The 21788-nt window shown below is 30.1% G+C and overlaps 1 protein-coding gene across 5 annotated transcripts in view; it reads left to right on the forward strand.

Annotated features, from left to right (window-relative positions):
* The first annotated feature begins 463 nt into the window (after positions 1-463).
* The window catches only part of LOC121114281 (3',5'-cyclic-AMP phosphodiesterase 4C), a 404803-nt gene continuing 383478 nt past the window's right edge, over positions 464-21788 (forward strand). The window contains exons 1-2 of one of the 5 annotated variants that reach the window (XM_071886962.1): positions 464-742; positions 1649-1865. In XM_071886962.1, the coding sequence (XP_071743063.1) occupies positions 1660-1865 (206 nt within the window). In that variant the 5' untranslated portion in view covers positions 464-742; positions 1649-1659. Of the gene's footprint in view, positions 743-1521; positions 1866-21788 lie in introns of all 5 variants that reach the window. The other 4 variants (XM_071886960.1, XM_071886959.1, XM_071886961.1 and 1 more) reach the window with 4 other exon arrangements.

The following is a 21788-nucleotide window of genomic DNA, read 5'->3' on the forward strand; positions in this document are numbered from 1 at the left end:
ATTTGCAATACACCCAAAAAGTTAAGAAGAAGAATTTGTTTATAGAAATCGACGATAATTTGTCAATCAATACAAATGTGGAATTCACACTTAATTTCAAGAAAAAACCTTCTAGCTTACTTTTGTGCTAGTGGACCCCATATCTATCGGCCAATATTCCTTACATATATAAGGAACTTGTGTAATGTGTTAAGATATTAGCTAAAATTTCGAACCTATTTTTGATTTAAGAGACTTATATTCTCATCTAAATGACCCCTTTTAAACAAAGTCTACTAATTTTTCATTCCTTAACTGTGACAATCAATTTTCGCTACTTAAAAGGCAAATTGGAGTCACTAAGAATAACTTGTTGATATAAATGAACGATACTTCCTCTAAGAATACAAATTTAATCCACACTTAATTTCGAAAAAATTCATTCTATCTTGATTTTTTGTTAACGAGCCACATATATCTGTTTTGTATAAAAGCATAAGTACACTTGAGCTGATGTAAAACATATACAAGCCTTTACTCACACGCAAACATGTACATATACATGAAAAAAAAGTATAATCATCCTAAGGCCGGCTTATGATTGAATTCACATAAATATTTAGTTATTTTTGAACGAGAGAACAAGTGACATAGATACTTGTGAATTGTCTTTAGTTATAAAAGTTATAAATTATTTTCTCTCTTGTGCATATTATTGGTTTTTCATGTTTTTCACGGGAGGAATTTTTAAAAGTTAAATTAGGTATGTTACAAAGAACGGGGGCGCCACTATTTTTTACCCTTACCAAGAGAGGTTTTACTTGCTAATTATTTTAAAAAAGAGTTAACTTAATGCACTTTTTGCTAATTACTCTGCAAGTTTTAATTATTTTTGCGATATTTATTCCACGGTTGACTATTCTTATTGAAAATATTTCTCCCTTTGCCTGTAAAAAAGATTAAGTACAAATAGCTTTAATACACCCAAAGTCAACTTTTTCAAGTTTTTGTTTAAGAAAAGTGCATTTGCATCAATTTACGGAGATCTTGGGTCTAAGAGTAGAATTAAATTAATTATTAGCTGTTTTTCATTAGGTGGAGAAATGTCTTGAAATTATAACTGTGCCTAGAATTTGTTTTCATTGTCACAATTTAATTCTTATATATTTGAAAAAAGAATAATAGATTAAATATAAAATATAAAAAAAAACAATTAATAAAATATCTTATGTCATATTGTGAGAAGAAGGATACTCTTTTTAACTTTTGTGTCTACAAAAGTAGTGCAATAACTCAGTGCTGATCCAACTAATAAGGGTAATTATACTATCAACGAAAATCTACAAGTCAATTACCATTGTAGTTTTTTAATTTTTAAAGACCTTGATTTTTTGTAACATATCTGTTCAATGCATAATCTTATATTTAATCAAAAAAATTCCATCAAATTTTCTGTAAGTCTTTTAATAAAATAATATGTATATATTTCTTGCCCACATTTTTATTGCAATTTTTTTTTTAATAATTACGTATACAACAAAGCAAGGTCAAAGGGACAAAATGGAGTAAAATATATAAAAAAAGTTGTTTAACCTCTCGTGACTTGAAAAATCATAAAACATATTTTTACAATACCTTTTAAAAACAACAAGGAAATTCTATACTAAAGAAAAAACCAAAATGAGTTCCTTAGCAGGAGTGATAGTTCCAGAAATTTGTGAGCCACAGGATGAACTGATTAAAAATTTTCCTCATCATGGAGTTGAAAATACTCGTATGGGGAAAAAGAAAACACGACATCATCCCCCAACGATGACTACAAATGCAATATATCTACAGGTTCCTGAGCAGGGACTTCCACGAAGGAGACATTCTTGGATGTGCGGGTAGAGAATCGTTTAATATCTTTATATTTTTAAATTGGACATCATCCAATCAAGTTATTGCTTTTGGTTATGTTAATTGGAATACATTTTTATTATATATTTAAAAGTATTAACAACAATTCTTTACATGGTTTTTGTTGCAAAAATAAATAAAAAAGACATCTTCGATCAAGAAGATAAGTGGATTTTTAAAAATCCACCTACGATTTTGTCAATTAATTCTTATTTTGAAAAACTATTCATGCTGAAAACAACAATTTAATTAGTCACCGACATCATTTGTAATGATTACTATCAAAATTTCAATACTTTGAAACAAAATAAATATATCCACAGCGATATCCATCCAATACAAAAATGTCTATTTGAAAACCCTAACATCAAGAAAGCTAACTTATTTCTTATTTAAAAGAGATTAAAGAGATATTTGGAATAATGTAACATTAGTTGAATACATACATTATTTTGACTATTTGATCATTAACGGATTTTAATTTACTAGGATAATATACTATTATCGTTTCAGCTGAACGTATAGTGAACATTGATGCTATTGAGGTCTTAAACTGACCATATTAGAGCCCCAAATGTACTTTCTCAAATACGTGTTTGACGCAATTAATAAAAGTTTGACCCATATTTTGAATTCATTAGTAGTACACAATCAACTGATTCCTAATCTTCTGAGTGAAGCAGAAGTTTGATCCAAACTAATGTGCTATTTTTTGAAAGATCTATTGAAGTTATTTTAAATTAACTAGGAATTGGCATTGTAGATTCTAGGTTTAAAATTTTTTTTGTGTGTAGATAAATTTTCCAAGTTTGTTTTTAAACGCACTTTTTATTTTTTCGGGCAGCTACAACGAATTTTAAAGTAGTGATAGATACAACTTATAAATTCACGTACTCCTTCTGCTTTGGATTGAGGGCAAACGTTGTTCATTCTGGAATAAGTAATTTGTAATTCGCTCACACAATGGTGACTTTTTAATTCGTACTAGGTGCTGTAACTTTAAATTAAATTTGTTGAAACTAAAAAATGTAGATGTATTGGGGCCATTATTTTGAGGCTTCCAAAAGGAAATAGTGGGATGCCCCCTTGTTTTTTTACTTCGATTGATTGAACTAGAACAAAGACTCCTAGAAGTTTTATACCAATTGACCAAACGAAGACCATGTGATTAACATTTGTCCAAATGTAGTCAGCTACACGACTACATCTTTTTTGTCCGCTAGAGACGTGAATATACTTTAATATTACTGTATAACTATATATAAAACATCCATAAATTACAAATTTAATTTAATCAACATGGGGAATTCTGTAAAGAGAAGAAAAAGTTTCTTACATCAAATAATCAAGTAACGTTATCTTAAAAAGCGACATCTTGCAGAGGAGGAGCATATTGCAGATAGACAATTAATCAACTTAAGATTTCACCGCTTGGTTCATGACTTTGGCTCCTGTTAAGTTGTGAAATAATTTGCACTATTTTAAAATGAAGAATACGTTATAACTATAAGAATTGTCTAACTGCCAACTGATTTTTGGCTTTAAGAAGAGGTGTAAAAAAGTCCTTATCATGTAAGTCCAAGATGAGTCTCAAGTCTTTCCTCACAGGTCCATGATCTTCTATGTTTGTATTGAGTACTGTTCAAGTCCTGAGAAAATAAAAAAATAACTTTAAGAGTGAAACATTGAATTAAATTTTGAGTCTAAGTCGAGTCACGAGTCATACCTTTTGAGTCTATAGTAGGTATCAAGTCATTGATGTGTTAACAAGTGGAGTCGCAATTCTTCAAAATATTATCTCGTGTTCGAGTCAAGGGTTGAGTCTTTGATTTTGTGATCAAGTCGAGTCACACATCTTCCAAAGAAGGACTCAAGTCCAAGTTGAGTCCCCATCTTTGGGTTTAAGCTTTATTTTTTTAAAGATTAATAGATACAATAAAATGTACTTTTTTTTCGTCATTCACCTTCATAACAAGGAATTGTCCTTGCTTAGTGATGAAGAAAAGAAAAGTTTAACTACGTTTGAATATCATTAGTATGATTAGGTACCTCGTTTATCAATGTAATTGATAAATTTGACTTATTATATGTATGTAGCTCATATGTGCTCACATTTCCTTTTTTATTCCAAATGCAGTTCCACATCAATCAAAAAGTCATCATGTCTCAATGTTCCAATATGTGTTCAGTATATTGTATATACAAGCATTTAATGACTACTACACAATGACATGGGAATACAATTACTGGGCACTTGGAAAATTTTGTAAAATATTGTTTGATTTAGTTATAAAAATTAAATAAAATAGATTGACAGCAGTTGCTGAAGTTTGAGCCACATTTTATAGTTACAAAACAACAACATATGCTGTAAAAAGTTGGCCTCCATCGATAGATACTCCTTGCTTGAGTGTTAATATGTACAGTGTGGTCCAGATTTACAGTTCAGTCAAAAAAAATTAATAGGTTATGCCATGTATTATAATATATTTCAATACTTTTTTTAATGTTTCTTTTGATTGGGGAAATAGAGTTGTACTGATTAAGTATAAGTAAACATTTACTCCATCAGAACTAGGAATCTTCTATGAAATCCATTTATATCAAGCATATTTATTTCTCTACAACGATCGGGGCTCAATCTTATACACATTCAGTTCAAGAAAATAATTTCTCCCGAGGGTGTTGTCCTTTATGCTCGGTCGTTTAATTGTTTCAATCCTATTTTACAGTTTTACTACTGTTCTATAATTGATACTCTCACGGAATAACTTAGTGGATTCACATTGTTACATTCTAACAGTTGGTACTCTCAGCGTCAAAGTTGACGAAACTCTAATTCTAAGCCAACCTATATACCCCATGTGTCATATTTAAATTTAAGCAGAATATTGTTTTAAAACTTTATAAAAAGCTAGGTTGAGAAGACAATGAGAACAAAATTAAATTTATATCCAGTGAATTATAACTGAAGTCTAATTTTTTAATTCAATATGGCCTCCCTCAGACTCAATGACAGCTTCCACTATCTTTCTGAAGGCTCCACAAGCTTTAGTCTTATTACAAGTCAGTCAATGATATAGCCTTGATGACGAACTCCAAGGATGTGAGGCTTGTTGTCCTAAGTATTCAGATCAGGAAAGCTTAGGAAACCACATTTTCTGGGACATATTAAAAAGGGACTTGGTTCTAGACCAACTCTTATCCTTGGTTATGATATGTTTATTCCTCCTTGGTCTTGATATAGCTCAAAAGTCACATTTAATTACCTTTCAGAGTTTAATCTCGCTCACAATATTCTTATTGGTACTACTACAAATCGTTCCCCAACAGATTTCGAGCAAAGGGTTTTTTGACACCAAAAATCATGGCCTTTATTCTTACTGTTTTAGTATAAGTTTTGCGCGACTTATCTTTGGGTTTCAAATCGCTTTTTAACCCAAAACACGGCTGCCCATTTGATCCTGAGGTCATTGGTAATATTAGTTGTGGTTTTCTGGTGTGCAATCATTTCCAGCAGAAAAACTATTTAGACTACGATTTTTTTTGGTGTTGAAAATACAGCCAATATATAAAAATAAAAACAAATCCAAATGATTATTAGAATAAAATGAAACCTCATTCAATCAAATTGGATTCCAAAAGACGCCATGCCATGTCTTTTACTTTCCATATTTTTATGTAAGTAACATCATATGTTCGTTTCTTAGAAACTATCGTATAACTCATGACATGAGTTAGAAATGAATGTATGTGACATATTCCATCACTGGCATGCAAATAGTCATGATGGATCGATCTATGAGATACAAAGAAACAAATTTATTGTGATAATGAACCTGATTTTCTTAGCAATGACTTAGTTCAAAAAGTGTCATTTCATTTATACCTCTTGACAATCAGGAGAGAAATATTGATTTATTAATGACAACTTTCTAGTCTAAAGAGGGGTTTCTTTATAAAAATAACTTCAGGAACTTTAATGTATTCAAAATAGAAAAACATTATTCAATGTCTAAAACAAGAGATATAATTTGAAAAAAACCGATTACTTTTTGTGATCTTTCTTCAAATAAAAGGCTATACAAATTCTATAAAAAATGTGGAAGATTAGAAATCAACAAAGTCATTGATTCTATATAAATAGTGCTATATTCATGAATGCCATGAATACTTAAAGTTGTTGAAAAGGCAAAATCTGGTCATTTTAAATAAACTTTGTATAGGTTTTGTATATATTTATTTCAATTTATTAAAAAAGTTTAACACTGATCAAATTATTAGTTATTTATGTAACCAAAACAAACTTTTTGCCAACATAACTTAACAATAGTGTTGGATCGGTCTTAGATTCAGAATTAGTTAAAGATGGTTCAAATTTACCTGAACGACCCTGTATGTATAATTTATGAGAAGCTGTTATATTTAATGTTTCCATATGTATAAGTAAAATTATATATCTGCTTAAAATAGATTCAGTGACCTATTTTCATGGTAAAAATTACAAGTTAAGTATATAGGAATAAAAATATTTCATAATTGTATATTAATAAGTTTGGAAACTTTTTTTGGGGAGGGTTAAACAACAAAAATGCTTTGAAAAGAAAGGAAAACAGAAAGGGTAAAACCTCTTGCATAAAATACTAAAAAATCTAGCTTAAATAATTATACAAAAGCGATAGAGACAAATAGATACATACCTACAGTGATACCTTGCATTACAAACAACATGAGCTATTTCTTGTTTATTAAAAGTACATTTGCAGATGTACGGGGTTGACTTATATGTCTTTGGACGTTAAAATGAATCAAAACTCGGATAAACAAATAGTTAACACTTCAGCTTATGTTCTGTTGATTACTGCCAATATATTTAGAGAGAGGGGCATTACTAGCTTTCATCATTTGGGAGGCTTTGCAACAAAAGTTATTAACACCGTTATATGAATATGTTTATTATATATATATATGTTGTGTACAAGTTGCAACTTGTATAAGCAAATTGTACAAGTTGCGATTTCTTTGTTTCAAAATGCATCATTTAATTTCAATATTTATTCTTCTAATTATAATTTGTAATTTTCATTTTTATCTATAAAAATTACATGGTTATTATGTATTTATGAGTAATATAACTACGGGAAATTAAACTTGTGCCGCAGAATACTTATGGCTTAGGAATTTTTATTAAAATAGTCCAAAATGACAGCATTAATATATTGATCACCCATAGAATATTCGATAATTGCAATATCTTCATCCGGAGAAGTGTAAACCCTTATATTTATTTATTTCATCTCAGTTTTTGTTTGCATCTTGTACAATTTGCTTATACAAGTTGCAACTTTTATAACATATGATCAAAATATTATAATCATATATATTTATAATTCCAAACATAGACCATAAGTTTTCTTTCCGAGGGAAATGTTAATACCACAACGATCTATTAAAGAATAAAAAATAGAGTAAATTCAAACCGATTTTTTTAAATCGCTAAATTTTATTTGTTCATTACAAAAATTACATTGCTAGTAACAACTAATGTATATATGTACATGTCTCCCCAATACTGATGAATCCAAATTTAAGGCATCTGTCATTAAATGTCCTCTATGTAGTTTACCACTCTAGCACCATTGGGTGCAAACTCAGAGCGGATGGACGATTGCTCGCATAAAGTAGACTGGTGCTTCATTTCACAGTCAATAATATCCAGTTCTTGTGGCGTCTTTCTTTTTATAAAACAATCCATGATGTTATTGCCTGTTCCTTGCTCTTTGCAAACTGTAGTCATACTGACCCGGTGAGCTATTGACATTACACGTTATTGATAATGGGTACTTGGGATGGATTTTTACGCTTAATTTATATATTTGTTTATATAAATGAATTTAAAATTTTATCTTTACATTTAGAAAAATATATTTTTTAAATTAGATGTCAAATCCCTTACTTTTCTGGGGTACCAAAGTATTCGGCAACACCTACATGAGAAACGCTGATATATGTAGAGCAAGGTTATACATAGGTTTAGTGGGTTTTTAACAGAATAATACCTAGAGCTTAAAAGGTGATCTCGGAAACTACGTTTAACAATGATTTATATCTTTTGGAGTGACTAATACAATGATATTTGGAAATATAAATTACTCAATGTAGTATTTAAATGATAAATTCTATGAAGGCAAATGTCTTTTAATTCGAGGTATTAGTGTTTATAAATTATACATATAAATTACTGAGAAAAGTACCTAATTCAATTGAACATCTGTTACTCATAATTATAATATAGTGCCTGCCTTGAAATCATATTTGTGCCACATTTATATATTTATACGTACATTTTTATTAGATTGGGAATACTTTTAGATTGTATATCATAAGCAATTTCGAGATGTAAAAAAGAGAAATGAAAAATGAACCTGCTAATCATGACAACTGAAATAATGAGAAAAGCAAATGTGGTGTAATGACGTTTTATTAAATTAGCTACAAGCAACTGTTAGATGAAAGGAATAAAAACAAGTCCAACTCCGTATGAAGCATGGACAGTAACTACTTCGTTTTCGATCCCTGATTCTACTTCGAGTACAACTGGGACTTACACTCATAACTAGAGTTGTATAAAATATGACTTGTCTGTTTTAAAAATTAAACAAACCTAAAATTTACCTTGTAATGATGACAATTTGAAGAATGTTTCGGAGGAAGCAGTATAGCTGTCATGGCGTTTTATTAGATTAGTTGTGAGCAAGGAAATAAGCACAAATTCCATCCCTTCTACAGGAAAGTTATAGGAGCTAACATTACTTCATTGTTGATGAAACATGTTACTTTGAGTAAAACAAGCACATACCCTTATAATTCCAAACAAAGTAAACCCTCAATGTTACTCTCCGACTTTCATGAACACACCCACACTTGTTATTACTTTATACTTAAATATTCCCTTCTCCATAATTAAATAATAATGATAACAACGTTATTACATAACAACACTGTTGAGATCTAGAAGTAATCCATAAATTGTGGACAATAATGAATGTGCACATAGATAAAAGAAACTCTTTTTTTTCTTTCATAGAACAGGGGTTGATAATAAACTATCATGAAAACTTTATGGCCCCAAATTCATGTCCATAAAAATTATGTGGTAGGCATAAAGAAGTTTATTATCTAATTCCTCATTATATTAAAGATTAATTACGTTTTTTCTTTTTGATATGTTTGTAGAATAACTTCTATTTTCTCGAGAAATTGTCCTTGACCGGGGAATAAGGGGATTCCGTGAGTAAATACCAAAGACTGTAATTCTTAAGTATTCATTTTTATACGTTAAGGAGAAAGAATATATTTTAAGGCAGTCTTACCCATAATTTAACAATCAATGCTTAGTTTCTGGAATTTTATCATTATCATAAATGATGTACTGTTAGTTCATTAGGAGACTTCAGGTCTCGCTTATTGTCATTGTGGAAGCTATTTGTTATGGTTCGGACCGGCGTTACAATATATATACTTTTAATGACATTGTCCACAGATATATCCTTCATTCATATCCAAAACTCTATTGTCTAAGGGTTGATGAACATCTTTATTAATTTTGATTCCTCGTTTGAGAAGGAATCTTAAGTTTACCAGTTTCCTGTACTTTGGTTTCATTCTATTCAAATGGAACACCTACCTTCTTTTTCAATGTTTGTTCATATGTGATATTATGACACGATTTTCATAGTAGTTACGTGTTTATATAAATTATATATAATTTATATAAAGCCTATATTTCGTAATAATTCAATGCGGAATTTCCCCCAAATTTGCCGTAGGTGTAAAACTACGGCAAATCCTGAGATCCAACTAGAAAACTCTATTATGTATGTACAATAGTGCAACTTCTTTTTTTTTCAAATGGTAAGTAAAATAAAGTACAAAAATGTTTATTTTGGTGGAAAAAAATTTAAATAAAAAGTTTGAGTCATATTGATCAATGTTTAGACATTGTGTACATCCATCTTGTATTATATTAATTTCACAACTTTTTGTAAAAAATAATCAATACTTTACGTTATATAATAAATAACTGTTTTATATCGATAAAAGTAATGGGTTTACTAGCTAAAATACTGTGTACCTTTTTTTTAATCATTTAAGGAGTCTAAAATGTTCTCAACATTTCCCAAATTTCCTTGTTTTATAAAACACTAGATGTAGTACCAGGGATTGTCCGGATTAATTAAGCGTAGACAAACATATCAACCTTGCTCAATAGAATATAACTTCAAGCAAGAAATCCTAAATATTACTCTTTGTTTTTCATGGTCACACTCACACGGAGTTATCAGATATTCTCTCCTCCATCCTTGGGTTTTTTTTTGTTTTTTTTTTGATTACCCGTATTTTTGGACCTAGGAACTTGAAATGTGACTTTTCCATACATATGCTGTTGTAATGATTAATTAATTATTCAGGAGTGAACTTCAAGTCTTAGTTTATTTCCTTCTTCCTCGTGACAGCTGCTTGTAAGTGATTAAAACGTCAGGAAAGTTAAAATATAAACCAAAAAACGGGACAGTCTAATAAATGTACAATTGAAATTGAAGAAATACACAAGAATTGCCGAGTCATTGTTTTTATTTTTTTGTTTGCCATAAACATTATAATTCATCCTTTATTAAATAAAAAAAAAAAAAAACTATTTTTGTATGTAACTTATAGATCATCGGGAAATAAGTCACAATAAGATAGTGTACAAACAAACAATAAAAAAATATGGTTATTTTGAAACATATGTCCATGGTGTTACCTTTTACAATCAGATTGTCATACTACTACTAAAAAAAGGAATGATTGAATCTTGCACCATTCTTGAGCTAACCAGTCCAAATACCATTACGTGGGCATATAACTTCGTCTTCATGACGATGAGTATATCCGTGAAACAGAATACCAAGCACCTGTTGGTCTGGTTGTTGACCTTCTGATCCTGGAAAAAGTTTTGCTGTCGCTTCTGCTACGGATTCCAAAGATATATTCCAGATATTTGAGCGAACGAATTCGTCAATTGATTCAATTTTTTCCAACTGGTGTAGTTTTGAACAAACTTTATAACATAACAAGTTGACTGTCTAAGTGCTTGTGTGTTGTCCAAGAGAGCACGCCAAAGGGGTGGCATAGATAGCTTGCGTACCCTGTATGTATATATAACGATTGCTGTAGATGATTGGTAACATTGTGATAAATACACATTCTATTCCATGTGGGACGGAGTTCATCGCATGTTGTATTTCAATCATGAGAAACTTGAAATGTATCAATAACTGTCAATGAATCATGGGGCAGATATATGTTCCATCTTTCAGCCTTTTCTTCTAAAAAAAATAATAATAACAATAGAGGCCCTTAATTAGTTAGTAGTTGTACAATTACGTTGTACAATTCTTCATTTAATATTAGGAATACTCACAAATTGGCAAGACATTAACAACTTTCTGGACACTAATCAGTCAGAATAGTAATCGAAACGTTATCTTTATTAATAATTTCTATTTTGTCTTCCAAAAAGATTTATAAAAAAAGGGCCAAAAATTGGTTGATAGTTAGTCTATTTTTACAAATTATGGGATAATTATTTAATAAGGTCATGAAAGTGTTTACAGGTTAATCAGAACTAAATCAAGTTCAATAAATCAACGTCCAGGAGACATAACATCATGTAATTATGAGTAAGGACGATGACATCAATTTTTAACTCATCAAACCTATTTTGATCATAAAAACACGGCAATACTCTAAACACTTAAATTAATTCATATCGATTTTTTAAAGTACTCATTCTATTTTTTTTTTTTCAGAAGTAGAGGAAGGTGTTTTTTTGTTTTGTTTTTTCTTTTAGTTAAATTATTCAAATTAACTGAAATACATTTAAAATATTTTTCCATTGTATTACTTTAATATGTGGCCCGTCCACACAAAAAAAATAAATGTGGATTTTATAGGTATTCTTCTAAGAATTAGTGTATAATTCTATAAACAAAATTATTCTTATTATTCCTTTGGATGCACTTTAAATGAAATATTTAATGTAGCCAAAAACTTGTTGTCACAATAAAATAATGATACATAGATGGATTTCATTTGAAAGGTGTAATATCAGGGTCAGTATGAGTCTCTTAAATTAAATAAATGTTTTAAACTACATCTGAAACTCTTTTATACTTTCACATATCCCATAAATTCAGATAATACTCACTAGAATTGAAAAGAGTCATATAGTAGGTAGCAAATTAAGTTTCAAGTTTGCCCGCTTTTTGGAACTGGTAATCTAAAGAATACATTTTGTATTCCTCAGCTGTTATCCTTATTATTTAACTCCTTTGTATTTAACTTCCTTTCCTACTACGCTCAAATAAATTCAAAACTGGATGGACATTTGTATGTGCTCATAAAAGTCGGAGAGTAACCTTGACGATGTCTTACGGAGTTAAAATTGTTGTTCCTTGTTGAACTCAAAGTAGAATTGAGGATCGTCATTGTAGTCATTCTTGCCCCCTTCTCCCTTGACACAGCTGATCTAATGAAGCGTCATAACAGTTATCCTTCTCTCCTCAAAAACATCCCTTAAATTGTCAGTATTGCCATGCTGATTTTAGGTTTTTTTTAAAGATATCTAAAATACACACGGTTTTCATGATTACTGATACCGGGGTCCTTACTTTTTCCTTTTTATTAACACTATTCCTTTTTGTTTCCTCAATATATTATGACAATTGTCTATGATAATATATTGAGAAAGTAAGGCTAGTGGAAAAAATGTTTAAAATGTATTCGAATCTGCCTAGTGTGCTCATATCAACACAACCCTTGTATCAGTTAAATGACGTCCATTTTCGTGAACAAATATTGTCCACTCTTATACATCCATGTTAACTAAAATAAAAAACTGAAATCAATGATCTTGAGAATGGTTGATATTATTGTGATATCTAGTGTTGGGTCAGTCTTTATTTAAGTCTGAAGACTGCAGTACCGTTCAGTCCTGAATATACGTGATAAACTTACAAAGTTCGGTATTCGATGTCATGAATCTATTAAATTTCTTATTTTTTTATTCATTTTGTAGTTCTTTCAGCCCGAAGGATCGATATTCTTTGTCTCAAGGTTTGATATAACCTATCATAAGATTGTGTTGGACTGCACTGAATAGATAAGAACTGACACAATGTACGTTCATGACAATAAGAAGGAAACAGCTGATGTATAAAAATATGAGATTTATAACGATTGTAAGATAAATGTGTATATCTTAGTATTTGAGTAGTTTAAATATTCACTTGTCTGTAAAAAAAAACATTTGTACAAATTTAATTTGATAATTTATTAAATCAGTGTAAATGCTTAACTATATAGTGAGTTAACACAAAAACAATCTGGAAGAGAATAAAAAAAAGGAGAAATGTTTAATATTATTATTTTACATTATATAAACATACAACATAATATTTCAGGGATATAATTATTTCAATAATTGAATTTATACTCAAATTTCGGGGATAAGTTAAGATACCAAAAAATGTTGACTATATTTCAGAAAATTCAAATGTTATCCAGACTCAATTTGGCGAAAAATTATTCTAGCTGCATTTTGTGTCGACAAACCCCAAACATGGTGTTATTGTCAAATCAGCATATTTTTCTAAAATCTTGAAGTTGTCACTTAGTACACTTTGTTAGGGGATTTACTTGAAAATTGGCTTGACTTGTATATGTGAATGTTAAGAAAGAGATCATTTGATGTAATTACCTCCAAAAATCAATCACAGCCTGTAATGCGTGCCAGATGGAAGGGATAGCATAGACGAGTTAGTCCTTTGGCAATTTAGTCATTGTCTCGAATTAAGATCCGGACTGTTCGGGGCTTATTTTATTTGGCTTTATTGCTGAGAAACTGAGCATTTTGTATCATGTAGCTCTTGCATCTCAGGTCTTCCCATTAACGGCCACTTCTCTGGTCTCCAACCCCTCAAAAATGAAGCTGAAGCTTCTGGATAGGTGACCATCGATCATGGTCCGAACTTTCTGTATGAATTCGTTTGTCTTGACTTTCCAGGTCGACTTTTTTTTTGCGGCTGATGACGGATATGGGATCATCAGTCTCCAGGGAAAACCTTCCAAATCTTTTGCAACATTTAAAACATCCTGATTTTTACAACGTTTTTACAGGCAAAAAGAAGAGGGACCATCATACAGTTGCATCATAACAAAGTCGTGGGTGCACGTACGCACCGATTTGGGTATCCACAAACTAATATACAAGTTATACATTCTACGCCTCATTATACTTCATTTAACTACGTCATCCAATAAAATAAACTTATTTATCTTTTTATTTTAATCTATTAAGACTATGAATTTATTATATACTTGCAAGTATGAGGATTCGTCTTTATATGTTGCCACAGACTACGTCTTATTCATTCGTAGTTTCCTTCAAAAAAAGTCAAAAACTACATCATTAATGTATCGATCATCCTTGGAATATTCAATGTTAGGATTATCTCATCTCAAGTATTCTAAATTCTGCATTCTATATTAGTATTGCAACTTGTACATGACATAAATATGACAAGCCTTGATCCGTTTCCTCCTAATACATACTATTTAACCATAGTATATATTCATTATATATACACAGGTAGAACTAAAAAATAAATAATGTACTAAAAGCCAAACCTTCATAAAAATGGCGCATGACTTATTACTCAACTTTCTCCTTTGAGCAAAAACAAACATGCTACTAATCAACTTTATTTGTATTTATATTCAAATAAATTAAATATTTACCCTCATAGTTATGCAGTTATTACAGTACAAATTAGCCCCAATATATGTAGATTGTACATAAATACCCCAAAGTCAAGGTTTTGCACGGTTCAGGTTCTACAGTTCTATCAGTCCCAGTCTTGGTAATTTCACTTCAACGGTTTTGGTCTCGGTCTCAGTTCAGCTTTATCGGGTTCGGGTCCAGTCTTTGATCTCGGGTTATGTTTATACAGGCTCAGTTTTGTTACATGCACTTAAAACAAGGTTTGTCGCTTGAAATTTCTGGAGCAGGAAATTATATTAGATACAAACAGGGCCGTAGCTATCTTATACGCTTATTGTGTAATGCCTCAAGTTCCAGTAGAAACCCAACAACTAAGGTTTCTTAAGATAATGGTTTTCAAAGTGGACCGTAATGGGAAGCTAGAAAGGAGGGGGGCGCAGGAAGATGGAGAATTGAGGTCTTTCAGTCTATATATATTGTACACACGTTTTGTATAAGGGAGCCTCAGCTGAAAATGTTATAATTTAGGAGGGCCTTGTCAATGTAAAGTCTTGGAAATCCTAACTTAAAAAAATATTATATTTATCTAATTATAGAGCCATGACAAGCTTTGAAGAACACATGGTTTCATAATCTACCCCACCCCTTCTCTCTTTTATTTACCCTGTCTGGCTCCTATAACCACTTTTCCAGACTGGTAAGAAGACTTGATCTATTTGGAACTCGGATACAACTGTATTATACTCGCGAAGTAAAAAAACGTTTGAAAACGCTGGAATCTCCTCAAAAAACTCCGAAATTTACTTATAGATTAGAGCTTTTTTTTTTACAATGTATATTGTATTTTCTTTAGATATTCTATATAGGAATATAAGTATAAGAATTGAAACCGATAAGCACTATATTTCGGTTTTGGTTTGGGTTTGTCAGTTCCAGTTAAAGCTATTCAAGAACTGGAACTGTTTGAACCACTAAAGCGATAAGTGTTCAATCTTGTCCACATTTTAAAAAAAATAAATGTTTTTTATCAATTTTGAACTAAATTTTTGATTGATTCGCAAATTATGGTTTTTTATAAATATTGGTACCTTTGTTTACTCTGTATGTTGACGTTATCTACTATTTTTCCAAGTCAAGTAATGTTATCAAGGATGGAACTTCATAAGTTTGTAGGACTGATAGGCAGGATCTAACTGGACCAAACCAAGACTGAAATGGACTGGACTGCAGTCTTTAGTCTTAAATAAGGACTGACACACCGTAGTTCTAATTAAATTACCACTTTCATAAAAAATATACCATTATTGTCTATTTTTGAATTTGATTCTCAAAATTTGTATTCTTATTATGTTGGTACACGTGTTCACAATTTATTTTGACAATATCAACCATTTGGTCATGCTAGTTTTATGTGAAGTAACAAGCTTAAAACAGATTATTATTTGACCAGGTTTTACTGTATTTAAATAAAATAATTTCTTAACCATAAGCTTAAGCCTTTTCAGTCACAATGAAATTGCCTTCTTAATTATTTTTTTATTGTAACACAACGTTTTTAAATGTAACCTTTCATACCCCTTTCATTTGTATGATAACATACGCCAGAAACGTAAACCTCAAACATAATGTTGAAAGTTATTTTCCTAAAAAAATTTTACATCAAATTCTCAATTACTTTTTCTACCAAGGTTTGAAAATTGTTTCTAAATCAGCAAATGACGAAGAAGCGTTAGGAAAGGGATATTTGCTTCATTTTTTAGCCTATAGAGTAACACTTGTGTGTCTTGGAATGGGGTCACTTTTGGATAAGTAATAAATATGCATTTAAAGGCTTAAATCAACGACTTAATTACTAAATTATAAACAAGCGAATTTTTTTTCCAATTCTTATATCGAATAAAGAAAAAGAAAGATAGGGTTGGCTTTAATGCCTCGGTCGGGGGAATAATCAGATCCTTAATAGGATGACAGAATATTCATTATTTTAGATGAAGTACAGAGTACTTATCAACTTACTAACCTTGGGTAGTTTATACGGTTGAATATTGGAAAAGAGGACATGTAACAATCACTCGACACATATTAACATTTTTTATTCGAGCGTACGCATATAATTAATATAATGAACCAATTGAATGAGTGTTTTTGTTTTTTTAATTTGAAGTTGCATCGTGTGCTTAAAGATTTTTCTTGTTTTTATACCAGCCCCTATCAAGTGGAAATTAATCGCATAACTGCAAAAGTACAAGAGCACCAATGCCTTAGGTAATATTGAAGAATATTGTATTTTATGTGTTAAAAAATTAAAACAATTTAATTTATAAAACAATAAGAGGAAATATAGTTGTAACGAGGTACAAACAATAAATATATAGATTTTGATGTAAACTACGGATTGAAAATATACAACACAATCCACGGGTTTCCCGCGCATCACAAGTACACAGGTATATCTTAGAATGAAAAATGTATAAATCATTTGTTATTTGAATAAAAATCCACTCTATGCAAATAAGTCCTCCATTAATTAATGTTCTAGTTTTTTTGTGTTCGTCGCATTGAATTTTTAATAATTATTCCTTCTTATAACGGAATGAAGGTAAATTCATTATGAAAGGATGAAAATATTAATCTATGGAATGAAACTTCTATATGAATTGCAGTTATTTACCTATAACTTTTTATCATGAATTAGGAGCGGTATCATGAAGTAAAAAAGAAGATATAAATTGATCAGGTATATGAATATTTCAAGGCCATTTCCCCTCATTTAATACCCAAAGAGAAATACAACTTAAATCAAATATCACTTAGATCTGTTTTTTACGAATTGGATAATCCAAGATATATAATGAAATATTTAAATATTTTTTCTTGTCATAGCCATAGTGAACAATAGCAATGTAACTATTAAAAATTTGCCTGGTTACCGAATGATCAACAATTACTAATCCACCTTATCTATTAGTTTTCTAGTAAATATTAAATACAATTCAAACAACCCTACTAAATGGTCGTAATACCTAGAGCATTGTAAAAATTTACTGGTAGCACATCATTAGTCTTGCACGGTCTCTCACTTTATTACTTTCTAACTTAGGGAAGACAAGGATAAATGTGACAACATTTTTTGCCTTACTCTTAACTTGCCGTATTTTGTAATTTATTTTATTTACAGTGTGTAAACACATACTTTCACAAAAGGAATCATGTTTATGCTTTACTACATAACTTATGTATTTCAAAAGGAAATAATTTTTAAGTTTAATTTGAAATTTTACAGAGGGTTTTTAGATTTGAATTCTAATTATGCCTAATATTACCCTTCACACAAAGCTCAAACTTATTCTGGAAGCCAGAATGCACCCTCTTGACGAATTCCATGTACGTGGTCTTCGAGTTTAGGTTTACGACAGCCTTAAGGGCACTTACAGATGACTTTGTTACCCTTCCAACCTTTCTTTCAATGGTGCCTAGAGGCCATAGTCAAGAAGGTTGAGATTGGTGGAGGATGGGAGCCACACTAAATTTCCCCATAAATACGCCAGGTTTTTAGTAAGCCACTTTTTGTGTCTCCTTCGCCATGTACACTGCTGCCAGAAATAGTGACCAGATAAATTTTTTGCCTCCTGGAAGGGATTCACCTTTATCTTCATGACCAAAAGGTACTCCTCTGTCCCTATCCTGGTATTACATCCTCTTTATCAAGTGCATTTTCATTTTCTTATTCGTGGGAAGCCATCTAGGAAGTCGTCCAACACTTTATCTGGCTGCATATTTATACTAGTCGAAGCTACGGTGCTTGGGTGGACTCCCACAATCTTAGCAATTATTTAGGATTGAAACTGTATACGGGCATATCGATAATCTTTTGTTGATTCGCCTCTTCCATCTTTCCCATAGACAAAAGAGAAAAAGTCAGCTAGTAAAAGTTTGACTACATGAATTTAAAATGACAACTGATAAAATCAAATTACCACTATACCGCTGAGTTAAATAAAGTTACAGTTAGGACTCACCCAATTGTAATGTATTATTTATTTTATTTTTGTTGACGGATATCCATAGATATTTTGTTTAACTAAATTATATTTAATAAAAAAGGGTTAGGTTTAAGACAACTTTTAATGGGACATGAGCCAACTTAAGAAAATATATTATCGGCAAGGTTGTGTTGCAGTCTGTATTTTGTTGTTTAAAAAAATGGTCCATGCTGAGAAGAATTTTGTTACAACTCTCTATGTGAGTAATATACAACAATATTTTAATTAAATAATATTAATATTATTGGGAGTTGTATTATTTATACTCCAAGACGGTGCTACTCTCTGCTGCTTTATTTAGTAACTAATATAAGTTAACAACACTCATGCCCCATTGTACATATGCTTAAGATTTTTTGTTCCTTTTTATATATTTGTATTTAGTGTATAGTTAATATTTAATTTTTAAATTTTCCACTTTTTATTTTTAATAGGGATGTAAAAACTGTCTAATTCCTGGCAATTAGTTGATTTTTTAGGTTGGGTCTCTGAACTGTGTTTTTTATCTGTACAGCTTATTTAACAGCATTTGTCGATTACCGATTTCAAAATGTATAGTATTTTGTTGAATTTAATAAACTTTGTCATTAAATGCATTTTTGAGTCATGACCTACATATTTCTTTTGCCGTTGACATTGATTTAAATCCATTAATGTATGTTAATGCAATTCCTCACCCTCAAAAGTTACTTGTCAAATTATTTTTCATTGTTTGGGGATAGCTATAAAGCGTCTACTAATTAAAATTTTGTTAATTTGGAGCATGTTAAAAAAAACAAAAATCAAAATGGTAAACCAGAAAATTTGAAAAAAATGTGAAGGAGAGCTGATTACCTGTCAAAATGTTTAATTAGATCAGCTGTAATCAGCTGTGACAAGTGAGGGGGGGAAGGAAATAAGCAGGGATATCTTTAAGAATGACTCTTATGTTGATCCTCAATTCAATATGAAGTGCAACAAGGACTTTGAAATATAACTTTACAACAAATCATAATGACAACTGCTAAGGAAATATAAATTCATTCTTCATATTTCCCATTCCATTAAAACGGGCCAGCTGAATAATACACAGAATTACATCCCTAATAGTGTCTAGGTTATTTAATCTTCCATTACTTCTTTTACAAATCATAACATTACTACTGGAGTGTTTAGCCCACCTGACATTAAAAATTATATTTTTTTGCAAAGCGTATATACAACTTTATTTGCCATTAATTGTGATTACATATAACTAATTTACAATAAACATATGTTAACAAATTATTGATTGTATTTAATATTATGTTAAATATTGAAATAAATATTGATTCTTATTTAATATTATGTCAAATATTGAAATAAATATTGATTCTTATTTAATATTATGTTAAATACTAGTATATTCATAATAATTATAGTACTAGTTGGCATGATAAATAATATTGACTAGACTGGGCACTTGATAGTTCGCAAAACCTCCTCCTAAAATCAAATTCAGTTATGCATCTCTATTTGATTCAAAGTTAGGGTCAATTTTGCAATTTTTTAACGTTTTGCGTTACCTTGACCTTTGATCTCTCAAAATTTAATGTCCTTTTACAGTTATCACATATTAGGTTTAGTAAAACGTTCTGAGTTTTTTTTGTTTTTTTGGCTGATGTTTTTATTGAGATATATCCAACGTTTAATACATTGCATTGCATTGAAAGTTTTGTATTTGGCGAAACCAGTTGTTTGTTACAGCGTTCCAAAATGGAGGTCATCAAATCTTAACTCTATTAATTGTATTGTCAAAACAAAGCAAAAAACGAGCATAACTTTTTACTTTATCTATTATTACCATATTACCAACTTTTATCAAAATTGAAAGGTAACTTATTGTGTAATCCTGGTGATTAACAAACCAATAGAGGTAAAAACAAAACCTTTGCTCAACTTCGTTGGCAGAGTTAAATATTTTAGATTTGTAGAAAACAAATTATTTCTTGAGAGAATATTTTTACTAATCGAGATATTTTCGTTTCTGAATAAGACATCTTCAAATCCTCTTTCATCTCCTTTTTTGTCATTTTCATCTTTAGGATTAATAAATAATATGAACTCATTCTTTGAAATCTCGATAATAAAATTTTGAACTTTTGAAATAACTCATATACTAATAAAATATGATTAACAAATAATTTACTAACAAGATGAGTCAAAAATATGATACACATAAAGGTTGAAATAATGATATTTCAGTCATTCGGATGTATTAACATTAAACAGCCCAAGAAAGAAGTCTCCTCAAAAATCAAGTTGAGTGCAGCCCAAAATTCCTCTTATTCATCACAATAAGAAGTCCACCTCAAGAAGACCCAAAAACTCATCTCATGATAATATACCTGGTGAGATCAAATGTAAAAAGATGTGGTAGTTGAATTTCCAATTATTTCAAATCTAATCAAAAAGGACATTAACTAAAATAATTAGGTTTTAAATTATTGTGATTGTACAGATGATAATTATTTAAACAAGGATTTTAATGATGTAGATATGGAGTATGAGGATTTATAAAAAGATGAATATGAAAGATTCTAAACAATATACTAAAAAGAAGGATATCCTTTTTCATATACAGCCGAACTATTCATAGTCATTCATTCTGTATTCTACGAAAATTTGCACAAAGTGCTTCTACTATATTTTTCAATTGATAATTCCGCATTATATTGTCAGTACTAATATTTGTATATTTTTTTATTTTTGTCAAAAAGTTTTAAAATTATTTAAAACAAATCAGTCAGAAATGAAAACTCTTTCTACGATTGTTTTGGTTTAAAAGAAAAAATGCTCTTGGATTGATTAAATTATATATAATTAGTTATCCTTGTTTTGTACTCAATTACAATAAATCATAATTATCATATTCTAAAAATATAAACATCTAAGGGAAATTGTAGACCTTTTAAAAAGAATAATTTGTTGGGGAAAATGGTTGTAATCTTTCATATGTTATCCTTACAAAAAAGTACAACTTTATTAACACTTTCGGTTGAAAAACTGAAATGTTTGATATT

Source organism: Lepeophtheirus salmonis, chromosome 3 (genome assembly GCF_016086655.4).
Source record: "Lepeophtheirus salmonis chromosome 3, UVic_Lsal_1.4, whole genome shotgun sequence".
NCBI lineage: Eukaryota > Metazoa > Arthropoda > Copepoda > Siphonostomatoida > Caligidae > Lepeophtheirus > Lepeophtheirus salmonis.